General features: G+C 49.4%; 3 protein-coding genes and 1 long non-coding RNA gene across 4 annotated transcripts; 1 reads left to right on the top strand and 3 right to left on the bottom strand.

The window, feature by feature from the left end:
- Positions 1-289: 289 nt before the first annotated feature.
- Positions 290-1147, bottom strand: LOC115405915 (uncharacterized). The gene is made up of 3 exons (XR_003933475.1): positions 939-1147; positions 679-713; positions 290-565 (listed from the first exon to the last, which is right to left on the bottom strand). It is a non-coding gene; the product is annotated as an uncharacterized LOC115405915 (long non-coding RNA).
- A 1272-nt stretch (positions 1148-2419) lies between these two features.
- si:ch211-188c16.1 (FYN-binding protein 1) lies at positions 2420-5860 on the bottom strand. The gene is given in 11 exon segments (XM_030115142.1): positions 2420-2487; positions 2811-2842; positions 2911-3034; positions 3108-3110; positions 3199-3369; positions 3463-3587; positions 3705-3758; positions 4176-4265; positions 4344-4845; positions 4985-5167; positions 5281-5860. Coding segments are annotated over 11 exon segments (1932 nt in total).
- A 1988-nt stretch (positions 5861-7848) lies between these two features.
- c8a (complement component 8, alpha polypeptide) lies at positions 7849-10758 on the top strand. The gene is given in 17 exon segments (XM_030115405.1): positions 7849-7958; positions 8088-8198; positions 8311-8473; positions 8587-8717; positions 8822-9011; positions 9096-9278; positions 9429-9534; positions 9537-9569; positions 9572-9667; positions 9759-9904; positions 9994-10050; positions 10052-10153; positions 10280-10306; positions 10308-10506; positions 10605-10657; positions 10659-10700; positions 10702-10758. Coding segments are annotated over 17 exon segments (1806 nt in total).
- Positions 10759-11132: 374 nt separating this feature from the next.
- On the bottom strand, positions 11133-13409 carry c8b (complement component 8, beta polypeptide). Its single transcript, XM_030115292.1, is given in 15 exon segments — positions 11133-11284; positions 11364-11391; positions 11393-11433; positions 11829-11852; positions 11855-11981; positions 12188-12217; positions 12219-12352; positions 12428-12467; positions 12469-12561; positions 12664-12893; positions 12896-12899; positions 12974-13139; positions 13141-13169; positions 13298-13363; positions 13365-13409. Coding segments are annotated over 15 exon segments (1209 nt in total).
- Positions 13410-13412: the final 3 nt, after the last annotated feature.

Genomic DNA, 13412 nt, shown 5'->3' with positions numbered 1-13412 from the left:
CTTCCAGAGAACGGTCAAGAAAGCCCGATAAAGCGGGTCGGCTTAAGTATGTAGTAACGGGATGAAGTGCTGAATTATCTTAATATTGGAAAGGAGTTTTCTAAACCAAGCTTGATTTGAGCTCTAGATTTGATAAATAAAATTACCTCTAGTAGGTTTATTTGAAACATGTTGAGATTTTTACTAATAAACAAACCCCCAAAAAAATCTAAATGCAAAAAGACATTTTAATGGACAGAACCAACAGATGTACAGTTTCATTCTTCATTTTGTTCTTGAAATGCTCCATTTAAGAACAACATTTGAATCTGAAGAGATTACAGAAAAGTGTGCTACACAAAAAGCATTCACAACAAATACATCCCGTTGTATTCCTGACAAAGGAGCGAGATTTTACGATAGTTTCTTTTCTCCATGGCAGAGGTGGAAAAACACATAATCAGTGCATTAAATTCTGAACCCCCCCAGTTGGCGAGCTCAGGCGGCGTCGGGCTCAGGCTGGTGTCGGCGAACGGAGCAGGAGGAGGAAGTAGCTCCAGGTCGGGTGAAGTCAACCTCTTCTTCACTGTCACACAAAACACAGTTAAACGTCACATTAGTGCTGGATGAATTAAGAGCACGCGACAGGCCGCGGGTGGAGGAGGGCGGGGTCAGGTGGAGGGGGGGGGGGGCACTTACGGGTACGGAGGCTCCTCCACCGCCCTGCAGGAGGCCTGAAACAGAAGCAGCAGGCAGTCACTGTCCCTCTGGAGCGTCTCACCGACACGTCCACAGATAAACGCTCCGCGAGAGATTTTCCATCTCAGCTGCGAGACGGAGCGGCGTCTCAAGAGAGAGAGCGGCGTCCTCGGAGCGGGACGGCGCCACTCCTGTTTTAGCGCGAGTGTCGCCGACCAGCGACAGAAGTGGAAACAGAAACTAAGCAACTCTGAACTTACCTGAGGATTCATCCGCTGGAGAGGCGGAGGACGACCTGAGGAGAAGCAGAAGCCGAGTCATCACAGCGATCACAGCGGTGGAAACACGCCGGCGTCTGAAAGGAAGACGCTCTACTTTGTCGGCGTCGGCCCGTCTTCATCGGGGACGTCGCAGAGCTCTTTTTCCGCTCTGCTGGAAGAAGGTGGCGAGTTTCTGCAACGCTTCATGCCGGGCCCCTGAAGGGTGGAGACAAGAACCGACGGTCAGGAGCCTCATCAGGACCAGAAACCTCCCTGAAGCGCGAGTGAATGACGGCCGCTTCAAAAGTTCAGGGTGTTTTATAAAAACAAGAATGAAATGAAATGTTTCCCCTCAGATCAGATCAATCAAACTGTTTTCGGTTTCCTGACTGACAGACTTTCTGCTTCTCCAGCTGTCCAGAGGAACAGGAGGAAGCTGCACCACCAGGGACCTTCCCTTCAAACACTCTGGCCGGCTACAAACAACAATCTGTATTTCAAAAGGGCAGGAGGCAGCTGGGCGGACCCTGTTCCAGCTGCTCCAGAAGAGATGCAGACTTTAACACATCTTATTTCTCCTTTACACTAATTATGTAGCGCATGACTCTGCCAAATGATTGATATATCAAACTATGAAAATATGTTATGCAAAGCATTGTGCACGTAAAGCTAGAGCAAAATTTATATAGTATACGTACATACCCAAAGCCTTTATAAGAGGCTTTTGTCTTATTAATTCATTAAATAGTAGGCAGGTGGATCTCAGCAGGCGGCAGCTCAGCGTTTACAGAGCTCTACTGGGACACGAACCAAACTTAAAGACTTTTTACTGCAGAAACGGTAAAATATGAGAGTTTTTAAATGATTTCAAAACATAAGGGTGTTTCTTTAACGAGACTTTAAAAGTACTGAAATATGGAGGCCTGGTATTTCAGGTTGAAATAAGGGGAAGTGGAGGTTTGTGTCTGGGCCCTGGTCCTCTTCTCTCCTTTCATCTCTTAAACCAACCAGAGCAGCAGAGAGCGTCCTGACTGCGGCTCTGCAAAGCTTTCCTTCTGCTAAAACAGTTTTTTTGCTGCTCGCTGCAGTTTAATTGCTGGTTTTTCTTGTGTGTGTGAGACTCACTGTGTGTGTGGGTCCTCCAGGCTGGCAGCGCTGGGTGTGTGCTGGGCAGCGACAGGACCGCATGCTGTCAGAGTGAACATGGAAACGAGGAGGAGGTGTAGGAGCATCTTCTGTTTTCACTTAAAAATTAAAAAAAAAAAAAAAAAAAAAAAAAAAAAAGGAGCGGACATGAAATGTGCTCACCCATGTCGGGCGCTGCGGCGTTCTGCTGAGCGAAGCTACTACACAGGAAATAGAGAGACAGGAAGTCATGGCAGTTTTTCCTTTGCCACACATTCAGTTCATCTTTCAGAGGAAACGACCTTAAATGTTCTCCTCGGTGCTCGGCAGCTGACGCTTCCAAACGAGCGGCGATCTTACTGGCTCTCGCTGCACGGCGAGAGGGTCTCGTCTTCACAGGCCCACTCCTCGCTGTCATCTGTAACTGCGGAGCCACAAAACGCCTGACATCAATCCCAGCATGCATGCTGCTGAGGGGTCTGGCGGAGCGGCGGCCAAACCCCTCAGCTTTCATCAAACTCCTTCACAATCACAGAACGGAGCATGGCGGCAGAGCAGACGGCGGCGCTGCAGCGATTCAGAGCGGGCGCCGCTGTAGACGCCTATTGGGCCGTTTTCCAAAAGCTGCAGAAGGGGCTCCCTACTTGAATGTCTGAACACTGAAACACTTGATTTAACCAAAACGAGAATGAAAAAGCGCTCAATAAGAACAGTTTACTTCACGAGGGAGACGTTATCGATACTTACAGCTGCTGGTTTGAACAAGGTGGCCCGAGGATCTGCAAGATCAGAACAGACTGAGTCCTGACGGAGACCCGCTGCGGAGAACCCTGCTGTAACCCGGTACCTGCTCCCCACGCTGACGTTGTCCCCCTCCGCGCTGCCGCCCCGTCCCGCCGCCTGGGCCTTCTTGCCCAGTTCCAGCATCTCCTTGATGTTGAGCTCCACGTTCATCACCGAGATGTAGCCATCTGCAAAGGCCGGGCAGAGCGTGAGACACAGCAGGACACGGGGGACACGCTTCAGAGAGAAGTGATCCGGAACACGCTTTGGCAAAGATCATCTTGTCTTTTGCAAAGCGAAACCAACACGGCCAGGAGGACCGTGGACAGGAGGCCGGACGCTGGACTCACACTTGTGGGTGCGTCTCGCGCCAGCCATTTGCCCCTGGGGCAGTTGGTGGTCCGGATGATGCTGACCGTGTCCCCGGTCTTCACCGGCAGGTCGTTCTTCCGGACCTTGTTGGCGACCGTCACCTTGGCGTGGTACATGGGCTCCTCGTCTCCCGTCACCTGCGGAGGCGGAGCTCAGCTGTCAGGACGTCGCCTTCCTTCTGGGCCTCAGGCAGCAGAGACGAGCCGAGCGTCCGAAGAGGAGGAACCCTCACGCTTACTTTAACTTCTTTTTCATTCGTTCTCCTTCTTCTCCCTCTCCTTTTGCTCTTTCCGTTCCTTCTCAAGACGCTGTTTCTCCCTCTTCTTCTGCTCTTTATAATCGGCAGTGCTGGGGCTCTGGGGCTCCCGACTTTAACAGAAGAAGAAGAAGAAGAAGAAGAAGAAGAGTGAGGCCCTCAAGGACAAGGAATTCAACCAGCTTGACTCATCACACCATCAGTGAGACGAGGCGTAAAGCCAAACAAACCTGAGGACGTGATTATGGGCTGCATGAGCGCCGTGTGGTCCTGACACACTGCCCCTGCAGGTTGATCATCACAGTCAGAGAAACATCAACGGCCGTCTTCCATTTACCGAAATCAATGCCAATGAGAGAAAACAGGGACGCATGTTGGAGGAAAAAACAAACACCTACCACTGAGTCCGCGGCCATTTGTTGACAGGCGGCTCTTCCTTCTGAAAACAGACACAAATACTCTTAATTTACCAGAACTTACAGCGGGAGCACATCGTTTATTCACCACAGAACAGCTCTTTCAACTGAGACCATTAAATAGCTCTATTTAAATTCAAATGAGTTACCAGTTGTGTGGCTGCCAGTAAATGAATCTGTAAAAAAAACAAAAAAACAAACAGGAGTTAAAATGTGGACAATTAAAACAGACGTTAAAATGTGCATCCATCAGGATTCTTACTCTTCAAGCCGCCTTCCTGTGGCCTGGAGTTCTGTTCCAGGAATCTGTTGATGTTCTCAACATCCTCGTAAACATTGTCGTACGCCTCGTAGTAACTGTCCTGCTGATAAACGCTGGCGAGGACAAAAGCGTCGGAGATCAGTTCCACCTGGAAAACCATGCGTGTTGATTCCACTTCCTGTAAAGCTCACCCTGAATGCGTTTGAATCCCGTCACTCCACGCCGCCTGGCTGCTGAGCTCCGGGTCCTCCGGGACCGCCCGGCACTCGGCAGCTGCCGGATCAGTGTCATCGCACTGAGATTTGGAAAAGGAATCCGGCAGCAGCTCCTGGCTGTGGGACCACGGCTCCCGGAGCTCTGATGGGTTTACTGCTTCAGGGAAGCTGCTGGTATGGAGAGATACTCGGTCTGGACTGCCAAGGTCCAGGTCCTGGCTGGCAGAGCTCCCGCCGGCCGCTACAGGATCACATGCCGGCAGGTCAGGCTGCGGACGCTCGGGGCCGGCGACCCTGGAGCTGACAGGTGTGAGAATGTCGGCGCCGACAGAGTGCGGAGGCTCCAGTTCTGCCGCAGCTTCATCCTCAGCTGTTTTTGAGTCCGTGTCTGGAAACTCCGGGACGGGGAGCGGAGGGGTGGGCGGCGGCTCACACTCTGGCTCCTGGCTCGGTCCTCGGCTCGGACACGGGGACACTTCTATAAAAAGAAAACAAATCGGCACTGAAACAGATGCCGGGCCCTGAAGGGACGCTGGGGTCCAGCCAGTGATCGACTGCAGCCACGAGAACCGGAGACGCAAAACACTCAGCAACGATTCAAAAGCAAAGCTCCGTACTGCTGGCAGTGGGGGGGTGATAACCGCTGAGGTGGACTGACGGGGGCCTGCTGGGTTTGGCCGGTGGCAGGCCCAGAGTCCTCAGGTCGGGTAAAGGCTTCGTTCTAACACACTGAGAATCAGCAGTCTTCAGGGACGGATGCTGAGCTCTCCCTCGCCCAAGCTGCTTATCGGGAGCTTGCTCTGGAAAACAACCGAAATAAACAGCTCCACTCATTGACAATCAGTGACAGTAAATTCAAGACATGTTACACTGAAACAAATGGACGGAATGATCCTGACGGGAAGCAGCTTACTGCGAGCAGAGGTGCTGGCCTTGAAGAAGGGTCGGGCCGAAATACAAGCCAGGTGTGGAAGACACACCGGCGGGGGGGCCGGCAGGTCGGCCCAGCTGCTCTCGAAGAAGCTCGGGGGCGACGGGAGGTCCTCTCTCTCTGGAGGGGCCGTCAGGGGACGGCACCAGCTTGGACTTGCTGAAATGAGCCTATTTTTGTAGGAGAACTTCTTCTTGGCCTTCTCCAGAGTGCTGGTTTCTGTCAGGGGAGGGGTGAGCGTGGCGTCCGGGCTGGAGACCGGGCACTCGGCAGTTGACTGGTCACTCTGGAGCGCAACGTCGTCTTCGCCGGCTTGCTTCTCCGCTGAAGGCAACTCGCAGGGGGCGCTGCAGGCCGGGTCAGAGTGTGCCGACTCCTCGCCATTCTCATCGCTGACCCTGGATGATTTAGAGGACTTGAAAGGAAGCAGAAGACCCTTCTTCTTGATTTTAGTCTGTGGCACGACTTCCTTCTCCGCCTCTGGTTCCAGTTTCTGCTCCGGTTTGGCCGGAGCTTCTGTCGTCTGATCTTTCACGGGCAGAGCAGGAAGCACCAGAGGCATGTGTCGGTCTTTGAGAGAAGACTTTTGGTGCTCTCTCCACCAGAGAGCGGCAGGGAGGTCCGCTGAGGCTGTGGCGGAAAGGAAACCGGCCGTCTGCCTCCAGATGCCCGCTGTCCATCTCTATAGAAGACAGAGGGAACCACCAACGTCTTGCTTTCCAGAGCAACGTTAATGCTGCTGACCACGGAGCTGCAGTGGTCTCCGGGAGGCGGGAGGTGTTTGGGCTTCTCCGCCACAGCTGGCCGGCTGCTCCGAGACTGGGCCAGGAGGGCCTCTTCCTGAAACCTGGCCCTCAGCGCTTTAAAGTTGATCGAGCCCTCCTGGAAAAAAAGAAAGAAAGAAAAACAACAACATAAGACATTGGAAGAAAGAGCTATAACATTCACAGACAATTTAAGTTAGAAAGATCAAACTGAAATGTTGAGAAAACATGTTCAAAGGCTGGTCTGGGCTTTCAAGATTATTAAAGCAAATATTTGATAGAAAAAGACCGATTTCAGCAACTCTTAACCAAAAAGGAGACATAAGTTTTCACACAGAGTGGTTTCTTTAGTTCATCACATTTTTTAACTCAGCAGAACTTTTACTGTCAGGCTGACAAATGGAATTAAGTGCAAATATTAAAAGTTATGGATTAAGAAACTGCTCAGCAAATCCATAGCTCAATTAAAAAAGGTAGTATTAATCTATGATATGGAGGAAAGATAGCTTCTTCTTTTTTTTCAAAAGTCAGAGAAACAAAGAGGAGCTTTACTTCACGACTTGACTGAAGTGGACAAACAATGTCACAAGAAATATGAAATCCTGAACAGGCCCCTCAACAACTGATATTCATCTTTCTTCAACGAAAACAAAACACTGAGATAACAAGCTCTGAGTATTTTCTCTCGACGTAAAAGAACAAAATAGAACAAAAACAGCTTGCAGCTAAATCCGGATCATGGTTCAGAAACCTCGCGAGCTTCACCTCCTCCATGGCGGCTCGTCCGGTTCACGGTTCAGCTCCTCGCATCCGGGAAGCGTCGCGAGCTCTTCGTGACAACAGAACCGGCCACTCTGGAAACTTTAAAGGGATCAAATTCATCAAACTGCTGCCATGCTAACCTCACCAACAATTTGAAAGCTCCGCGAGGGCGAGGCGCCACCAGCGCACCTGCGTTTCCTGTGACGTACGTACGTGCTTACGTCATTTATGGGCGAATCACAGGCGAATAATAATAATAATAATAATAATAATATTAAAATTGTTCATTGTCATTCTTATATTCTCCTCTTGAATGAATGAATGAATGAATAAATGAATGAAATGGTTTAATTTTGAGCCATAATTCAACACATAGACACACATACAGTGTTATCACCTACAAACCCTGTTCACTTTTACTGACCTAATAAAAGAATAGGCTGAAGCAAAAAAAGTCAAAAATATTAAAACGACAGAAAAAGCTTTAGTTTACTTTTTCTTGTGATTTCAGTGTTTCATAAAATTAATTTGTCCCCTTAAATATGTTTATCTTTATCCACTATTATTGATAATAATTATATAGTTCTACTAAATCCTTTATATGCATTTATTTTTTAACTATCCATCCTACTACACTTTTTAAATCACAGTGTTTGTGCAGTCAGAGTGTTGCCTTATCACCATGTTGTCAGATGGTACAACCCACATGAACGGTGCTGGACAAATAAAGTCGTGGAAAGAGTGATTATAGCTTCCAGTGTTTGGGTTTAAAGTAACATAGTAGTTCATTTAAATTACAAAACAAAACAACAAAAAAAGTTTGTTCCTGGGCTAGGACAGGACAAACAGGTGAAGGATCATTAAATCATAAAAACTCCCCAGCTGTTGTAGAGTTGTATTTGCTCTTGATCAATCATTACCTCTGGTTGGTAAAGACTGCAGTGTAGGAACATCCCCTCTGGATCACAGCAGCTGTTCTGAGATGAGGCACTTGGTATTTAGGACAAACTGCTAATATTTCAGAATGGGGATATCCATTCATTTACTCCTGGCTTTATGTACGCTGCACCTGTTCAGCGACTTTATCACGGCTGTGAATGCAACCAGGAGGCCCTGGACAACTGCAGATAACAGGTGCAGTATTCCCCACTTCACCACTTATTAGCTCCATTAGCCCCTATCTTGATAGCTGTGATTTAATGCAGCCCGTTCACCTGGCGCATTAGGAGTTAAACTAAGATGATAATGATGTTTATGGGCCAGCTGGGCAGCGGCGAGGAAGGCCCGGTCTGTGAACAGCAGACCCACACCCATCGACTGTCAGCTGGGAACCTGGTCATCCTGGACACCATGTGACTCCTGCACAGACAAACGGTGAGGATGGTTCCACTCTTCACTGCATGCATCAGTCATTGCAGGTTGTTGAATGAAGTGATGACTGAAACATGAAAATAGTGACTTTACACTAACAGTAAACCATGTCCCAGTTCCGTTCCCGTCTCCTTGAGAAACCCTCTCAGTTTGGCGGCACAGACTGTCTGGAGACACTGTGGGAGTCGCTGGCATGTCCAGAAGCTTCTCAGTGTCAGGTGAAGGATTACTGTGGAGAGAGTTTTACCTGCAAAGAGACAGGTCAGTCCTGCTCTGCTGCAGCTCGTTCTCCACTCGCTGTGGAATAAACGTGCAGGACGTGAATTCTCTGTTGGTGGGTTCGAGGTTTGTCTGTCTCTGTGTGCTTCTCCAGGGCGCTGCATCAGTCCAGTCCCTTCGCTGTAACGGAGAGTCTGACTGTGACGACTTCTCCGACGAGGAGGGATGTCAAACCTTCAACCTGAGAGATGATAAATGCTCCACCCTCATGCCAATCCCCGGCGCTGGACGTGGCACTCAGGGGTAGTCAGTCTAGCATTCTGCAGGTTTTGAGGAGGCGCACGGCACCAGTGTGTGGCTTTCAAGGATTTTCAGTTACTTTGTTTTTTTCAATTTGTCTCTTGTAGCTACAACATTTTGACTCAAGACTTTGTGGATCATGTACTTGACCCAAAGTACTTCGGAGGACAGTGTGAATACGTCTATAATGGTGAATGGAGAAAAATTCACTTACGATGCTTCTGTGAGAACCTGCACTACAATGAAGATGACAAAAACTACCGAAAGCCTTACAACTACCACACCTACCATTTTGTGGTAATGTAATCATGTCAATTCTCGAATTTTAATGAATTCTACAAAAAATTAAAAAATCCTGACATAAAACTCCTCCTTTCACAGGCGCAGGCTCGATCAGAGGGCTCTCGCCAGTATTATGAGGACATGGTGAGCCTGCTGAATGCACGAAAAACCACCTCATCCCACAACGGAGGAGCCTCTGTTGGGGTTTATTATGTGGAAGTGGGACTGAGTGGCAGCAAGGAAGCAGAGTTTCTCAAAAACTTAACACAACACAAGAGCCAGGTATGAGCCGCTGCCTCAGAGGTCCACAGGTTGCATTATGATGATGGTAAACTTTGCCTTTTGTTGACAGTGACATGATGGTGAAAAAATCCAGTCATTATATCTGGGAAGTTTTGAAAAGGTTTGACTTTTCTCTTTCCCCATCCCCAGGACCTCGGCTTCATTCGACTGTGGTCCAAAGTACAAACGGCCGTCTTCAAGATGAGAACCAATAAACTGATGCTCCACGAAGATTTCTACTATTCCCTGATGGAGCTTCAGAGCAGTACGACTTCGGGGTGTACTCCCGCTTCTCAGCACGTTCGGCACTCACTACGTCACCGAAGGGACGATGGGCGGGACCCTGGAATATGTCGCAGTCGTCAACAAAACATCAATGGCGACATCGAGTAATGCTCCGGCTCCGGGTGGTGATTCTGTGTAATTCTGATGGGAAATGTCTCGTGAAACAAGCTTTCCTCTCCTTTCTGCTCCTAACAGAGACTGATGCTGAACAAGTTGGAAGATGCATTGGCGGCTCGATTGGGTTCAGCGCTCCTCTTGACATTTATGGAACTCTGGGTTTCAAGTTGAAAGGAAAGTCGTGTGATAAAACAGGAAAGTTCAGCGCAGGTAAACAAAGACAGGTGGACCTGAGGTTTTTATATTATGATGTAGTCTGAGTTTAGGATTCTTTATAACTGTCTGATTTCCATTTGTTGGTTTGTTTTGACAGCTAATGACGGCAGTTTCGTCCGTGGTGGAGGACGTGGTCGCGCTGGTTAAAGGGGGTAGTGACAGACAGCGGCACCGGCTTGCTGGCCATCAGGAACCCTGAAACCTACCGGAAGTGGGGGCATCCTCTTCAGTACAACCCAGAACTCATTAGAATAGAGGTCGCCTCTTGCATATGAACAAAACTGTTCTTATTTTTACTTTATATGATGAAAAAACTGGTTGTGCGATTTTCTGACTTATATCCTCCATCTTGGGTCCTTGTCCCTCCTCCTCCTGTGATCCAGACCATGCCCATTCATGAAGTTGTGCGCCCTCAGCACCGCCGCCGACCATCTGGTTGTCCGAGCAGTCAACCTGGAGCGGGCTTTGGATGAGTACTGCAGCAGTTTCGACCCCTGCCGCTGCGCCCCCTGCAGGCACAACGGGATCCCCGTCCTCTCAGGCACCTCCTGCGGCTGCATCTGTCGGTCCGGCTACCAGGGAGAGGCCTGCGAGGAGACGCTCCGGAGAGGCGAGCTTTGCCTCAAATGCTGGAAAAGTACAACGACCAAAAAAAAAAGAGGAATTTTGGTTCTAATCACTTTATCCTGTTATAATTTTCTCTGACAGATACCAAGGTGGACGGCGCAGGGTCCTGCTGGGGTTCCTGGTCGTCCTGCTCCGGCGACGAGGAAGACCAGGTCCAGATCATGTAACAATCCTCCGCCCTGACGGCGGTGGAGCAGCCTGCCTGGGCTCCACTTCCCAGACCCAGCGCTGCTGAGGAGACGCCTTCCTGCACGCAGAATAAATGATGCCGACTGAGAAATGTGTGTTTTATTGTCTCTCCTGAAGCAGCAGAGCGTCGTTTCATACAGCAAGTGACATTTTGTAGATCACCCCAAAACTGGAAATCAGGTGTAAACAGCAGCTGAGCTCAGGTCAGAGCCTTCTGCAGATGAAGTTAAATCCTACAAATGGACGAGAAGCGAACACACACGATCCCATCACATGTCTCATTTCAGTAGTTTATTAAAATTCACATTTCAACATGGATATCACACAAAACATTTGAAGACAATAAACCCCAGGTGAATCTCTCGCTCTGGGAAGGTTCAGTGATTCTTTTTGAATTCCGTCTTCTCCTCCACACTTTGTTTAGCATTCGGCGGACTCCTGCTGCAGTCCTCTGCAGCTCATGCCTCCGCTGCTCGGGGCTGGATTGTTACACTCTCGACTCCGTGTCCTTTTGTTTCCGCTGCAGGATGACCAGGATCCCCAGCAGCTCCAGCTGCCATCAATGGCTATCTCTGTGAGAGGCGGAGGGTGGATCAGTGCACATGAAACAAAAACAGGGATGTGCGTCCTGTTTTTAACTGGTTTCCTTACGCTTCGGTCTGTTAGTGATCTCACAGCCGCGTTCCAGTGAAACCGACGGGACACACACAGTCAACACCGGCTGCCTGTTGAGGAAGAATAGTATTCACTACACTGATTACCAAACACAAAGACTAACGAAGCTTACATGTACAAGCTTCGTCCAAACTCTGCGTCCTTTCAGTAAGAAATCTGCCTAAAGCAAAGTTACTAAATCCAAGCTTAGAGTGTGAGAAACCAATAATCGTGCAACCAGGCAATATTATCTACTTTAAATTTATATTTGTCTTCTGGAATGAAGAATGATTTTGGTCATTAGTTGAAGAATAAAGTGATCATTTTCTGAATCTTTCAACCTTTTTTCAGAAAACACAGCAAAAAGAAAAGATCACTTTTTTTAAACATAATGAACAATGTGAGTGGAATGAAAAGAAAACGCATCAAGAAACATGACAGGTAATATATCTGATGAGTTACCTCTCAGAACGGCCACCCCGTTGTACGGCAAGGAGCACAGCGACACGGGCTGGCCTCTGCCAGGTACTCCGACAGCGCTCGCTTCAGGTTCCTCTTCAGAAAGGCATCATAGGAAAAGTCCCTGGAGGTCACCAACTCGTACAGCGGACGGGTCTGACGAGACAACCGTAAAATAAACTTGGTGACCTGGGCCAGAGGGGTCAACATCAGTTAGTCCGGGGTTATTCCCTGGAGAGTTTGAGCGCCAGCCTCAGATGGCGGTGAAACAGTTCATCAGAGGAACCGGAACAGGCGGTAACTGCAGTAACGTCACGAGAGGAGCGCGTTGAGAGGAAAGAGGCCAGTGAGCTGAAACTCACCGTCCTGCGGATGAAGTCCGGGTTGAAACGGCACGCCGGCGCCCCACAGCCTCATCAGCTGTGGGGTCGGCAGCTTCTTGGACACCGCGCCGTGATGGACTCACTGCTGCCCTCCTTTCACAACGGCCACGAAGTCCTCCACCACGCTGCCGCGAACCGTTTCCTCTGGATGGAGACACTTCATCTGTCAGCTGTGCAGCGCAGGATGTGAAGGAGATCCGGCGGAACGCGATTCCTCACCTCCCATCTCATTCAGTAAGCCGTCGCAAGATCCGCCGTGGGGCCCCGGCAGTCACATACACACCAAATATGTTCGCCCCAACCTTGAGGCCTGCCTGCACGCAGCGCTTGTAGTCATCCAAAGAATAATCTGAAAAAGAAAAACAAACAGTGCACAGATGAGGCACAGAGCAGCTCTCCTGCAGGCTGATCCAGGTTTTATTCTTAAAATGTGTCTAGAATCAGTCCTACCTGCCCTTTTCAAGCTTCTCCTTGTCCAGAATGATGGTGTGCTCGTAGTCTCCCCCCAGCACAGCCTCGGTGACAAAGTGGGTGCCGAAGTCTCTGTAGATATGCCTGTACTCCCCGTAGACGTAGGACTGCGGCAGAGAGCGCAGGCGCTGCAGGAACTCGGGGTGAAGCATCAAACCCTCGGACTTCAGCATGTACTGGGCCAGCTCCAGCTCCGCCTTGGCTCTCACGAAGCGTTGGTCTGCAAGATCAGAGACATCAGGGGAAAGCCTGCCTGAGGCGTCGTTAAACTACCGCCAGGCGCTGGAACCTCACCTTGCCAGGGCCCTGCGGAGCTTTCTGGACTGACCTGGTAAATTTGGCGTTATTGAAATTGAAACCAAATTCAAATATTCCCGGGATGGCGAAGCCGAAGCTGACGATGGTCTGGGTCATCCGCTCCTTCATGGTGTAATCCATGTAATCAGAGTACGACTCAAAGACTGCAGGTGAAATCATACGAGCCTTTTGTCTGTGAAACACACAAACGTTTGACACTTCAGACTACAAATAAGTGATTTTATTGGATTCATCCCACTTGATGACATTCTGAAAATGTGAATGTGTAAAGGATGCGCTGTAGTTGCTTCTGGTTCTGACCTGCAGAGTGTACTGCTGTAAGTTATGAGGCATCCTGTATCGGACATCCTGTATGTAGTGAGGCAGGGCAGCTCCCAGCGTAGTATCTGTTATCCAGCACCAGCCCCTCCATGTT

Source organism: Salarias fasciatus, chromosome 18, assembly GCF_902148845.1.
Source record: "Salarias fasciatus chromosome 18, fSalaFa1.1, whole genome shotgun sequence".
NCBI lineage: Eukaryota > Metazoa > Chordata > Actinopteri > Blenniiformes > Blenniidae > Salarias > Salarias fasciatus.
The sequence above is the reverse complement of the archived record's forward strand: the minus strand, read 5'-3'. Positions and strand labels throughout refer to the sequence as shown.